The sequence below is a fragment of the Hemitrygon akajei genome, unplaced genomic scaffold, assembly GCF_048418815.1.
Source record: "Hemitrygon akajei unplaced genomic scaffold, sHemAka1.3 Scf000108, whole genome shotgun sequence".
Taxonomy (NCBI): domain Eukaryota; kingdom Metazoa; phylum Chordata; class Chondrichthyes; order Myliobatiformes; family Dasyatidae; genus Hemitrygon; species Hemitrygon akajei.
This window is the reverse complement of record NW_027331994.1, coordinates 1,270,992-1,285,494: the sequence shown is the minus strand read 5'-3', so window position 1 is coordinate 1,285,494 and position 14,503 is coordinate 1,270,992. Positions and strand designations below refer to the sequence as shown.

General features: G+C 45.8%; 1 protein-coding gene and 1 long non-coding RNA gene across 2 annotated transcripts in view; both read left to right on the top strand.

Moving 5' to 3' along the window:
- Nucleotides 1-14,503, top strand: part of LOC140723309 (uncharacterized) — a 415,600-nt gene that overhangs the window by 10,047 nt on the left and 391,050 nt on the right. The gene's annotated exons all lie outside the window — the stretch shown is intronic.
- The window catches only part of LOC140723300 (uncharacterized), a 28,281-nt gene that overhangs the window by 8,346 nt on the left and 5,432 nt on the right, over nucleotides 1-14,503 (top strand). Inside the window, exons 4-8 of the mRNA XM_073037902.1 lie at nucleotides 539-557; nucleotides 2,404-2,691; nucleotides 3,246-3,412; nucleotides 6,101-6,272; nucleotides 8,790-8,868. Coding sequence (XP_072894003.1) covers nucleotides 539-557; nucleotides 2,404-2,691; nucleotides 3,246-3,412; nucleotides 6,101-6,272; nucleotides 8,790-8,868 — 725 coding nt within the window. The remainder of the gene's footprint in view (nucleotides 1-538; nucleotides 558-2,403; nucleotides 2,692-3,245; nucleotides 3,413-6,100; nucleotides 6,273-8,789; nucleotides 8,869-14,503) is intronic.

Sequence of the window (14,503 nt, the reverse complement as noted above, 5' to 3'; positions counted from 1 at the left end):
ACTTTCACTTGTAAAACTGAACGCCAGATGGTAGGAACATTTCCGGGTTTTCAGAGATTGTGTGTTAACACAGCATTTCAGGGTTTGGAAAGAAAGCTAACAAGACCCCCTGGGTTTTAAATGGATGTTGCGCAAAGGAGAAGAGGGGTGTCTCCGAAATCTGTTTTCAGTAGCAGAGTGGAGATCATTGCCGGTGTTGGGAATGGCTGAGGATCAGGAGGCAGCTCATTGTAGATACACTTGTGGTCTGCTTCGGAGTTTTAACACCCCAGTGAATGTCTGGGTTGTAGAGAAATGGTGAACGCGAGTTACTTCCCCCTTGAGATGATCTTCTACCTGAATTTAAATTCCCAGGATCTCTGCTGGAAAACCCGGTATAACCAATGACCAAATGTCTCTGTCACCTGTAGACATTGTGATTGTGCTTAAATCTGTGATTCCAGCTGTAATAAAAAGATGTGACAGCCTGGTAACCTGTCATTCGGCCCATCTAATTCTTGCTGATCTAAATGTCTGAGCTTGCCCAATTTTCCTGCAGCCTTTCCCAAATTTCCCTTGTAAGCTTCTTCTATCCTTTTTCCTGCCCGCATGCTGTCAACCTTGTAATTTTATTTGTGTTTGCAGACTCCTCTGTCTGCAAGTCATTTATACCCATCAGACACCACGTGAAAAATGCCCCTTTGGTCCCTTTTAAATTTCTTTTAAAAGACTCAAGTCTCAGACTCCCCTACCCTGGGAAAAAGAACATGACCCTCTACACTATCTATGTCCTGGATTATTTTATGTTCACATACATGTGTAAGGTCACCCTTCAAGCTCCTGAGCTCCAGAGCAAACTGTCCCAGCCGAACCATATCACACAAAAAACAACAGCCTACTCCAGTACCGTGGTGGTCATTCTCCACTACACACTTTCCAGCTTAATCGCCTCCATCCTATAGATTGGCAATTGCAACTGCACACAAAGCTCTCCAAGTGAGACTTTGCCAATGACTTTCATAGTCGTTACATGACGATCATCAGGTGGGGGAAAAGAAGGGAACCGGGGGAGCCGTCAGCATAGATCTCTAGGTAATGCTCAGTCTGTGACCCAGGGGACTGGACATTGTTCGTCTCAAGGCAATGGTCAGTCTATGACCCAGGGGACTGGACATTGTTCAACTCTAGGTAATGGTCAGTCTGTGACGTAGGGGACTGGACGATGTGCCTCTCAAGGGAATGGTCAGTCTGTGACCAAGGGGACTGGATATTGTTCGTCTCAAAGCAATGGTCAGTCTGTGACCAAGGGGACTGGATATTGTTCATCTCAAGGCAATGGTCAGTCTGTGACCCAGGGGACTGGACATTGTTCGTCTCAAGGCAATGGTCAGTCTGTGACCCAGGGGACTGGACATTGTTCATCTCTAGGTAATGGACAGTCTGTGACCCAGGGGACTGGACATTGTTCGTCTCAAGGCAATGGTCAGTCTGTGACGCAGGGGACTGGACATTGTTCGTCTCAAGGCAATGGTCAGTCTGTGACCCAGGGGACTGGACATTGTTCATCTCTAGGTAATGGTCAGTCTGTGACCTAGGGGACCGGACGATGTGCCTCTCAAGGGAATGGTCAGTCTGTGACCAAGGGGACTGGATATTGTTCGTCTCAAGGCAATTGTCAGTCTGTGACCCAGGGGACCGGACGATGTGCCTCTGAAGGGAATGGTCAGTCTGTGACCAAGGGGACTAGATATAGTTCGTTTCAAGGCAATGGTCAGTCTGTGACCCAGGGGACTGGACATTGTTCATCTCTAGGTAATGGTCAGTCTGTGACCCAGGGGACATGGACATTGTTCGTCTCAAGGCAATGGTCAGTCTGTGACCCAGGGGACTGGACATTGTTCATCTCTAGGTAATGGTCAGTCTGTGACCCAGGGGACCGGACGATGTGCCTCTCAAGGGAATGGTCAGTCTGTGACCAAAGGGACTGGATATTGTGTGACAAAGAGATGAGAGAATGTGTGATCCAACAGAGTGGACCATCTGTAATCCCGTTGCTGGTATGTGTGTGACACAGACTACTGGACACTAAGTGACCCAGGAGAATTTAGCTTGTGGAAGATAATCGCGGTGATATTTCCCAGTATCACCGGAAACCGTCGCATTAAGATCGCGTGGCCATCCTTGTTTTCAACTGCTGTGAATTCAGTTATCAGTATTACTGTGTCTATCCTGTTATTTTACTGGGAGTGAATGTGTCCAGTCACCGGCTTATCGGGATGGTCACCTGGCAGGATGTACGGTTCACAGTAACCAGCACAGTCCCACTCCAAATCGGGTCAGACAGAGTCTCAGCTCCATTGCAATCTGAATCAGCTTTTCTCATAAATCATATTGGTATACCCTGCAATTCATCACTTATTTCAGTTAGGAAATTGAAACGAGCAGCGATAGGACTGAAGAGGATTTTACCAGGCGGATCATCGAGGGAAGATGATCGGGACACCGAACGCAAGGTACCAAATCAGGGTCAGATTGAGAGCGATGTCCCAATGGAAAGTGGTCTCGCCGCAGAGGAGGAGGAGCAAATTCAGCCCAGAGACAGTGACGTCAGCGACACCGATCAGGACCTTGGAACCAGCACAAGTGAGGCGACTGCCTGTCAGCTCGGAAGCTCATTGAACATGGAATTGTCAAGTCCCCAACAAGGAGCAGGTGAGTGAAATATGAGAGTGAGGGGTACTCAGAATATGGCAGGGAGGAGGGTAAAGGTGAGGCCTTGTTGGAAGGTTGTCAGATGAGAGGGGGAATGTGTAGGTGTGGTACATGTGGTGTAGTGGGCAGCCGTTACCCCACTGCAGTAAATGTACTACCTATTTGTGAGGATTTCTAGGATGTGTATTGGAGGAAAAGCAGCTATCCAGATGAGAAGGGTATTTCCGGGTTGTGAATCAGGGGAAATGTATTCGCCAGGATGGAAAGAGTATCTCTGGGAAGTGAATATTACCGACAGTCCCAACATTGATTGCCCATTCGGAATTGAAATAGGTGAGTGGGTGGGATGGGTGATTAAATGTGGTCCTACTATTAACCTAATGCCCAGGATATTGTGGGTTCGGTTTTAAGGCCAGTGTTGGAGATGGGGAATTAAACCGTTTTTGTGTCTGTGAGCAGGTTCAAGTCATGTTTTTTTTTGTTGAGTTGGGTGAGAGCGGTGGAGACGAGGGATATCTGAGTTCAAGTCTACAGTTTCCTTTTTATAATCACAGAGTCAGAGTTCACAATCTCTGACCTCCTGGCACAGGGGGAGGAATATCGACTGTACCAACTGACAAAGTTCTACAGAGACAGACTCAAAGAAGCGATTGAAGAAAACGTTGAGAGACTCGGTATAATGTTGACAGAGGAGGGACATTTCAGTAGAGAAGAAAATGAGGTGAGTGTATTTAATGTATTGCCACCGAACTGCTGGTATCAGAGGGAATAGTAATTAGTATTAATCTCCTGCACGTTCTACGAGTTCTACATGGGAATGGAGACTTTGATCTCTGACTTGTCTCTCGCAGACCTGGTTTCAGCTGTTCATGTGGGGAGCACTGGGAACTATAGGTTCAGCATCACCTTTTCTTCTCTCACCTGCTGTATTTATCAGTGTGAAATAGGAACAGTGGCTGCATATCTGGACTTTGAACAGGCATTCAGTCTGAAACTGATTTGAAATCTTGGCTGAACCGCCGAGCAGATTCACCTCATTTCATTGATACAGTATGAACATGAAACAGTCAGATTGTAAATTGGGCCAACCGGCTTCACTGTGGCACTTGACGGAGGGAAACCTGCTAACCACATCCGGTCTTGGCAACCGAAAAAGAAATCTGATAACTTGCTTAATATCTAACTAATAAGAGACAAGGATACACCATTTCAGGTCACTCTCCCTGGAGCTCACAAACAGTGATTGTCTTGTCCTAGATCTGACCTATTCAGCCATGAGTGGTATTAGAAAATCAAGTGCGTTATACCCCTGAGTGACTCTGTTCTCATTGGGATTCATTGGCGCTCTATGTTATTAATCAAACAGGCATCAATGTCTCAGAATGATGAACATCATTCCTCTTATTTCTCAGAGCAATGACCTAAGCCCATCCATATTCAGTTCCATCATCAATTACCTTAATTCCATTATCGCTGTATGTTTCTTGAAAACTATTCGATGTGTAATTCATAATTCTTCAGTTAATGAGGGAGCCCAAGTCTGCATTCAGGAAGTGATCACCATTTTACAGCATGAGTGCCAGGCAGTAACCATCTTCATCATTTCATCTTCATGCTGTTCCCTCAAAAACTTCCAACAGGTCTGTTAGGCAAGATCCCTTCCATGGATTTTGGCCTTTTTTTATCATGTGCGTCCAAATACCCCGAAACCTTATCCTCAATAATCGACTGCTGATATCTTCCCAAACGCTGATCACACTAACTGGCCTATAATTTAAAATGATCAGTCCTTCGGAACCATTCCAAAATCTATTGATTCTTGAGCGATCATTACTAATGTCTCCACAATCTCTTCAGTCTCCTCTTTCAGAAGCAATCGAGTGCAGTTGATCTGGACTCATCTATCTTCAGAACTTTCAGCTTCCCGAGCACCTTCTCCTTGATAATTGCAAATACACTCACTTCTGCCACGTGACATTCTCAAATATCTGGCACGTTCTAGTGTTTGTTACAGTAAAGACTGACGCAATATACTTACTAATACTTTCTGGCATTTCCTTCTCCCCTGACAGTACCTCTCCACTGTCGTTTTCCAGCGGCCCAATATGCACTTCCCTCTCTTTCACTCTTCATATATCAGACGGACCTTTTGCTAAGCTATTTTACATTATTCGCTAGCATACCTTCATATTTCATATTTTCTCTACTTACGGCTTTTTAATTGCCTTCTATTGATCTGTAAAAACATCACAGTCCTCCAGCTTTTTACTATATTTTGTAATGTTCTGTGCCCTCTCCTTTGCTTTTCAGCTGCATTGACTACCTCGTCAGCCACGGTTGATCACCCTCCCTTTAGAATAATTCTTCATCTTTGTGATCCTTTGTCCTGCACCTTCTGAATTGCTCCGAGAAACTTCAGCCATTCCCGCTCTGCCATTGTCCCTGTTAGTGTCATTTTCGGATTTATTTTGCCCAGCTCCTCTCTCATGCTTTTGTAATTCCTTTGTTCCACGGTAACACTGATACATCTAACTTTACCTTCTCCCTCTCAAACTGCAGTGGGAGTTCCTTTATTTTATGATCGCTGCCTCTTAAGGGTTTAGTTACCTTAAGCTCCCTAATCAAATCTTGTGTAATACACAACACAAAATACAGATCCGCCTTTCCTATAGTGGGCTCAATCATAAGCTTCCCTCAAAAGCCATTTCACAGGCATTCTACAATTCCCCTGACTCAGGATTCAACACCGAACTGATTTTCCAAGCTACCAAGGACAACTTTATCATTCACATTTTTACAGGCCTCTTCTCTCCCCCATTGTAATTTGTAGCTCACATCCTGGCTACTATTAACAGGCCTGTATATAATTTCCATCAGGGTCATTTTACCTATGCAGTCTCTTAACATCTTCATCGTCCAGTCCGATATCACCTCTTTCTCAGGACTTTTCATTTTTAATGACAGCATAGTAAACCCAACCCTTTCATCTACCTGCCTATCCTTTCGATTCAATATTTATCCTTGGATGTGAGCACCCAACTATGAACTGCTTTCAGCCATGATTCAGTGATTCCCACCATGCATTATTTTTTGCTCCCTCGCTCTCCCCTCTCTTCCGTTCTTCTTGTCATATCTTGTTGAGGTACTGCTGCACGTTGACAGATCGAGTAAATTAATCACATTGCATCTACTGCAGGGCGTCAGTGAATCCTTATTCTTACACACTATTGATTTAGAATTTCCTTCAGCTCCTGTTTCTCTATTAACGACTAAACCCAGTAAGGATGAGACAGCAGGCCAGTGACTGCATCTGTTATGAAGCTAGTGGGGCCATGAACATATATTTTCCTCAACATTCTCCATGTCTGTCCGTCTGCTCCATAATAAGTTCATTGTTTTCCTTTTGTAGAAAGTCACTGAACTGACAGAGAAGGGAAACCGGGCAGAGAGTTCCAGACTCTTCCTCAGTTTGGTGATGGACAAAGGCTCTCGGGCCCGGAGGGCGATGTGGAAATCCTTTGTGACTTTGAGGACTGAGTTACCGAAGTTGGACAGAATACTGAGGCAAATACAGGAGCGAGGTATGTTAAAAACACACACTGAACACTAAGGTACATTGAAATAAATTTTAGTTATTTAATTATTTTGGCTCTGTTTTCATGGATTTTTTAAAAAAATATATTTAAACAGGTCCTAATCCACAGGAATACATGAACGTTGCCCATGGGTTATTTGAGTTACCCACTCAACTGATAGGTGAGTGATGAAATGCACAGTTCAAATCACGCCTCAAATGTTAGTCTGGGACTTCGCAAAATCTGGGAATTAAAATTCACCATTAATCATTCGCTGATACGAGGAAATCTGCAGATGCTGGAATTTGAAGCAACACACACACAATGCTGGTGGAACGCAGCAGGTCAGGCAGCATCTATGGGGAGAGGTACAATTCGCTATTGACCTCCACAGAGATTGTCTGGCATTTCCTTTACACCTGTTACTGCATCTAGAACATCATTTTTCTGCGGTCCGATATCTTCTTTTTTTTTATTCTTGATATATCTGAGAAAGAAAAAAATACTTTGGTATTTTTTCTTATATTATTGACCATTTGCTTGCATTTCCTGCATATTCATGTATATCTAGGAGCATCTATAACATAGTTGCCTCTAACACGACCCACACAGTAGATTCCAGGCACCTACAAGTCTGTGAAGAAAACTACCCACAATTGCTGTAAGTTTATCCCATCTCACCTTAACCAAAGTCCCTCTGGTATTAGACACCAGTCTTATGTAAAAATAAACAGACAAAATAAAGGCTGTTGACCCAAACTCTTATCTCTCAAACTTGTACACCTCAGTCAGATCTCTATTATACCACCAGAGTAAACAAACCAAGTTTATCAAACCTCCACTTGTATCACATGTCACCGAATCCAGGCAACATCCTGATGAACCTGTTCTGCACCCTCTCCAATCCTTCCAAGAGCTGGACAATCAGAAGTGAATACAATATTCCAGATGCACCCAAAACCATAAGGTCCAGGAGCAGAATTAAGCCAATCGGCTCAGTGAATTTGCTCTGCAAATCCTCTCAGCCCCATTATTCTGCCTTCTCCCAGTAAACGTTGATGCTTTTCCTAATTAGGAACCTATCGACCTGCATTTTAAATATACCCAATTACTTGTCTTCCTCAGCTGTCTATAATAATAATTTCACAGATTCACCACCTGCCAGTGAAAGAAGTTTCTCCCAATGTGGATCACCTCCAGCCAGGACAATTCACACAGTTCTCAAGCATGTTAAATTTCTGTATAATCATTCCTTGTGGGAACTTGTCAAACACCCGACTGATATCCAAGTAAAAAATCTCCATGTGTAACTTCATCCGTCACCTTTGTCACCTCCTGGAAGAACTCCATCAAGTTAGCAAGACGCTAACCCCGCCCAAAACCTCGCTGCTGAACACCAAACCACCTCAAACATTCTCTCTGTCATACACCAGCGGGACAGAAGATATAAAAGGCTGAAGGTCCGTACCACCAGCCTCAAGGACAGCTTTAATTCTGCATTTATAAGGCTATTGATTGTCAGCAACTATGTTATTATTGGCTCTTAATAATAATAAGACAACTTTATTTATAAAATTGCAACATCGTGCATCTCGTAACTAATAACCACTCACTTAGATAACCACAATATACTTACAGAAGAGCAGAAAGAATACACTTAGTGTATGAACGGATTTAAGGAGCAACTAATAATAGATTATGTATCTATCGAGCACTGGGAAGAGTAGAAATCTTTCAATGTTATATTGTCTATCAAAAACCATTTGATTCTGTCTCTCACATGGTTAGGAGGTTCCAATATTATAAAAGATGCATCCAATACTTGTGAAATTTCTACAACATCTAATGGATTACAATAAACGCCCTAATAACAACCACAACGGAACAACCACTGTTACCAAAATAAATGCAGACTTTTTTCAGAGTGACACACTAAGCCCACTATGGTTTCGTCTGGCGTCAAATCCACTCTTGAATTTCCTGAATCAGACAAAAGTCTATATCGAATCGGGGGGAAAAAAACAACGAATTTTACCTTACACAGCTATACAGGGATGATTGGAAAATAGTTACTCTTGCATCAGTGGAGCTAAAACAATTAATTCAAATAATGGAACTAATTTCCAAAGAAACCATACATAGCATATATAGCTATGCATGTCTATGTGATTCTATAAAATATTAAATTAAATAAGTTGTGTAGAAATAGAAATAAAAAAAAGATTAGTGGGTCAGTATCGATAGGTTCTGTGTCCATTCAGAAACTGGATGGTAGAGAATAAGAAGTTGTTTCTCATACGTTGAGTGTGCCTGAGTGGCCGACCCTGTGCAGTAGTTCCCATGAACTGTTCTGTTTTTCCTTGTAGGACCTCATTGCACCGACGTGATGATATTATTTATTTGGATCGCATGCATAAACGTTTTCATTGTATCTTGGTACATGTGACTATAAAAAAACAATTTGCCAAGTTGTTGTTGTCAATAACACAGAGCTGCTTGGTTGTTTAAGATTGTTACACCCAGGCGTGGTAGCGGGGATACCCTCCCACGACCTATTAAATGCTCCCAGTGGCGTGCGACTCAAACAGCCTGTGACAATCAGGTCCAGCTCCTGGCCTTCACGTGTGGCTTAGCTACTAAGCTTGGTAGAGGCATTTCTTCCGATAGTAGAAAGGACAAATGCGGGTTACTGCCACCTGATAACCAGTCATTTCGGGCAATTGGGGCTCGTCGGCCGTGATTGGCAGCTCATCCAGATGAAGGAAAACAGTGATTTCACGCTGTACCCCTCATGGGGGAAACTTCTGGTGCCAAGCTCTATCAGTCTCTGCAGTTCCTTTATGTTCATCGTCTGCTAATGATGTTTTAAATATAGTCAAATGTTATTGTAACGGAAGAGCAGTCAGGATTGCGATAAGATATCAGGGGAACGTTCACTTGAAGATTAGTTAATATCAGAATATGAGGTTTGGACATTTTCTGGGACATCCATCGCTGTCAAATTCCACTGTCTATCAACAGAATTTTACTTTCTGTCCTAATATCCATGGAAGCATTGAATTAATTCATGTAATCTCAAACACTGAATGTTGAAATGCAGTTATAATGTTCTTTGTCAGTTGAGCCATTTAACATTTTGATTATGTTCTCTGTTGCCATGGAAGATGTTCAACAGAAACACAAGGAGACTCTGCGGGCACAAACTGAAACACTGAGAGTGAACACGATCCTGATGAGGCAGAAGGTGAAGGTTTTCCAGCTGGTTGATCGATACGTTGAGCTCACGGTCATTTCCACTGTTCGAGATCGGAGAATGGTGGAACATGAGCTGCTGGCAAGAGTCAGAGACCACGAGGAGTGGAGAGAAAAACATCTCTGCGGAGAGCTGGAGAAAATCCGGACTGATCAGTTGTTCCAGAACCGCTTTTCCTGGAATAAATCCAAACCTGGGGATTCAGCAGCAGTGACCGGAGTCGCGGGGATCGGGAAAACCACAATGGTACAAAAGATTGTTTATGACTGGGCCACGGAGAAAATATACCAACAGTTCCAGTTTGTATTTAGTTTCAAATTCCGGGATTTAAACTCCATTAACTGCAGAATAAACCTGAAGGAACTGATTCTGTATCAGTATCCTTACTTTGGGAATATCCTGAGAGAAGTCTGGAAGAACCCAGAGGGATTGCTGTTTATATTCGATGGTTTGGATGAATTCAATGATAAAATTGATTTTGCTGACAGTCGGGAAGACGCAGAACCTCGCTCCACATGCACAGATCATGAATTCAAGTGCAAGGTGTCGGACATTGTGTACAGTTTAATCCAGCACAAGCTGCTCCCCGGGTGTTCAGTGCTGGTGACCACCCGCCCCACTGCGTTACATTTATTGAAAAAGGCGAAGATCAGTGTCTGGGCTGAAATCCTGGGATTTGTTGGTGAGGAACGGAAGGAATATTTCATCAGACATTTTGAAGATCAGACAGTGGCAGCAGCTGTTTTCAAACACGTGAAGAAGAACGAGATCCTGTATACCATGAGCTACAACCCCTCCTACTGCTTGATCCTCGCACTGGCACTAGGCCCCTTCTTCACACAAAGAGTCAGGGACCCACAGCGAGTTCCCCAGACCATCACCCAACTGTACTCCTACTATATTTGCAACATCCTGAAAAACCACGGCCGTGAAATTGAGAACCCCCGTGATGTGTTATTCAGGGTTGGTCAGATGGCCTTCAGAGGGGTGTCCGAGAAGAAGATTGTGTTTACAGATGGAGATTTGATCAAGTACGATCTGCAGCCTTCCCAGTTCCTGTCCGGATTCCTGATGGAGCTTTTAGAGAGAGAGGATTCCGCTTGGAGCGTGGTGTACACATTCCCACACCTCACCATCCAAGAGTTTGTAGCTGCAGTCGCACAATTCCTGAATCCACATCCAGGGGATATCCTGATATTCCTCACTGAAGCCTACAGCATTACAGATGGGCAATTTGAGGTATTTCTCCGTTTTCTTGCTGGTCTCTCCAACCCAATGTCAGCTCGGGGCCTGGAGGAGTTTCTGGGTCCATTTCATCGTGAAACAACCTGCCGGGTAATTGACTGGGTGAAGGAGGAGGTTAAGCACCGGATTGGAAACACTGGGACTGAAGCTCGTAAAAGGAGCCTCCTGAACACATTGCATTACCTGTTTGAGTCTCAGAATCATGGGCTGGCTCAGGAAACACTGGGATCAGTGGAAAGACTTTCATTCAGTGGAATGACACTGACCCCGATTGACTGCGCGGTCCTGTCTCATGTCATCGGATTCTGTGACACAATAAAACTCCTCGACCTGGGGAACTGCCACATTCAGTGTGAAGGAATCCAGCGGCTGGGACCGGGGCTGCACAAGTGCCAGGAGTTGAGGTAACTTGGTTTATCTCTCATTCTGAACTGTGAAACTGCCTCATTGTGTTGTTCCAATGTAAAGGAATTTCGGTAAATTTGTAGTAAATCAGATTAAGAAGAATTGTGACAAATGCCCCGGATTGGTCAGTAATTCCCCAAGGACGGGAGGGTACTGTGTTTTCTTGTGAAGGGATGTTGGAGACTTCATCAGATCAGTGAACAACGGCCATTGGTTTAATGGTAGTAAATCACAGGAATGGCTGTGTTTTTCGCTGCCTGTGACACGTCCATTGACAATGTTCCTTCTCACTGTTACTGACACCCAGACCGACACTGACTGCAGCAGGTGGGTCAGAGATTCACACCCCCTTCCCGGTGAGGGACAAGAGACCGTCAGCAGACTGTCCCAGTGAGAAGGAAAGAAGTACCATTGTGAGATTGTCCTCCCACTGCCCTTCCCCATGTGTGAATTTGTTCACTTCGAGTGAGGGCGCATCTCCTCTGGGCCTCTGTTCAGACCCAACACACACGTACAAATATTTTCTGCATCCTCTCGTCTTGTAGGATTATCGTTTACCGTTGGAATCCTCCTGTTGGACTTCTCATCCAAATCCCTCTTCCATTCTTTGGGATCAAGTCCTCATCGCCATTTCTCCTGTGGGTTCGCTATTACACTTTTCTAATCCTCCTGTGGGATGTCTTTACCCCACCCGCTTCATCTGTCTCATCCGCATCTTCCTTCTTCCTGTGGGATCTCTCTTCCCCCTCCCCCATCCTCCAGTGAGAACTCTCTTCTCCACACCCCATCCTCCTGTGGGATCACTATTCACCATTCCACTTCCTCCTGGTGGGCCTCTTTTCCCATCCAGCGTCCTCCTGTGGGATCTCTCTTCCCCATCCCCCTTTCTCCTGTGGGATCTCTCTTCCCCATCCCCCTTTCTCCTGAGGGATCTCTCTTCCCCATCAATTTCCTGCTGTAGGTTCTCTCTTCCCCAACCCCTTTCTCCTGTGTGATCTCTCTTCCACATCTCCCTTCTTCATCTGCCCTCACTCTTCCCCATCACCCGTCCTCCTGTGGGATCTCTATACCCCATCATCCTTCCACCTGAAGGGTCTCTCTTCCACTTCCCCCTTCCGCCTGTGGGATCTCTCTTCCCCATCCCCCTTCCACGTGTGGGACCTCTCCTCCCCATCCCCTTATTCCTGTGGGATTTCTCTTCCCCATTCCCCTTCCTCCGGTGGGATCCCTCTCCCCATCTCCCTTTCTCATGTGGGATCTCTGTTCCACATCAACCTGCTGTGGGTTTTCTCTTTCCCAACCCTTTCTCCTGTGGGATCTTTCTTCCCCATCCCTTTCCGCCTGTGGGAACTCTCCTCCCCATCCCCCTTCCTCCGCTGGCAACTCCGGTGGAATTACCCTTCCCCATTCAAATTCCTCCTTTCACAAATCCCTTACTCCCGTGGGAACTCTATTCCCCATTCCCCTTATTCCGGTGGGATCTCTTTTCCCCATCCCCTTTCCTGCTGTGGATCTCTCTTCCCCATCCTCTTTCCTGCGGTGGTACCGCTCTTCCCCATACTGCTTCCTCTAATGGGATATCCCTTCCCCATCCGCCTTCCTCCTTTGGGATCTCTCGTTCATCCGACTTCCACCTGTGGGATCTCCCCGTTCCAATTCCTCCTGTGGGTCCTCTGTTCCATGTCCCCTCTTCCTGACGGCTCTCTCTTTCCCATCCCCATTCCTCCTGTGGGATCTCTATTCCCAACCATCACCCTCCTATGGGATACCTCTTCCCAATCTCCCTTCCTTCTGTGGTATCTCACTTCATCATCCCCTTTCCTCCCATGGGATCCCCATACCCCTTACTCTAATGGAATATACCCATCCATCTTACTGCTTTGGGATCTCTCGTTCATCCGACTTTCACCTGTGGGCTCTCCCCATCCCCCTTCCTCCTGTGGGTCCTCTGTTCCATGTCCCCTCTTGATGTAGGATCTCTCTTTCCCATCCCCATAACTCCTGAGGAATGTCTCCTACTCATCCACCATCCTCCTGTATGATCTCTCTTCCCCGTCCCTCCTCCTACTGTCGGATCTCCCTTCCCATTCCCTTTGCTCCTGTGGGATCTCTCTATGTCAACACCCTTCCTCTTGTGGGATCTCTCCACCCCATCCCCCTTCCTCATGTGGGGCTCCTGTTCCCAAACCCCTTCCTCCGGTGGGATCTCTCTTACCCATCTCACTACCTCCTATCGGATCTCTCCTCCCCATACATCTTTTTCCTGAGGAATCTCTATTCCCCATTTACTTTCCTTCTGTGAGATCTCTCTTCTCCATCTCCTTCCTCCTGTGAGATCTCTCTTCCCCACCCCACTTCCTCCTATGGGATCTCTCCTCCCCAACCCACTTTCGCCCGTGGTATATCTGCTCCATCCCCCTTCCGGCTGTGAACTCTCTCTTCCCCATCAAATTCCTGCAGTTGGAACTATTTTCCCCATCCCCACTGTCCTGTGGGATTACCCTTCCTCATTCACCATCCTTCAGTGGGATCTGTCTTCTCCATTCACATTCCTCCTTTGGGATCACTCGTCCATCCGACTTCCTCCTATGGGATTTCTCTTCCCCATCCCCCTTATTCCGGTGGGATCTCTTTTCCCCAACCCCTTTCCTTCTGTGGATCTCTCTTCCCCATCCCCTTTCCTACGGTGGGATCGCACTTCCCAAATACTGCTCCCTCTAATGGGATATCCATTCCCCATCCACTTTCCTCCTTTGGGATCTCTCGTCCCATTCCCCTTCCTCCTGTGGGTCCTCTGTTCCATGTCCCTTCTTGATGTCGGATAACTCTTTCCCAACCCCATAACTCCTGAGGTTTCTCTCCTACTCATCCCCCGTCCTCCTCTATGATCTCCTTTCACAGTCCCTCCTCTTACTGTCGGATATCTCTTCCCCATCCCATTTCCTCAAATGGGGGTCCTGATCCCAAAACCCTTCCTCCGGTGGGATTTCTCATCCCCATTCCCCCATCTTGCTGTGGGATCTCTCTTCACCATACTCCTTCCTCCTGTGGAATCCCTGTTCCCCATTTACTTTCCTTCTGTGGGATCTCTCTTCGCCATCCCCTTCCTCCTGTGGGATCTCTCTTCCCCATCCCCCGTCCTCCTGTGAGATGTCTTTTCCCATCCCCCACTCTTCTTCTGGAATCTCCCTTCCACATCCCCCTTCCTGTTTTTGGATCGCTAGTCCATCCGACCTCCTACTGTGGGATCTCTCTTCCTCATCCCACTTCCTCTTGTGGGATCTATCTTCCCCATCCCCCTTCCACCTGTCGGATCTGTCTTCGCTATTTACCT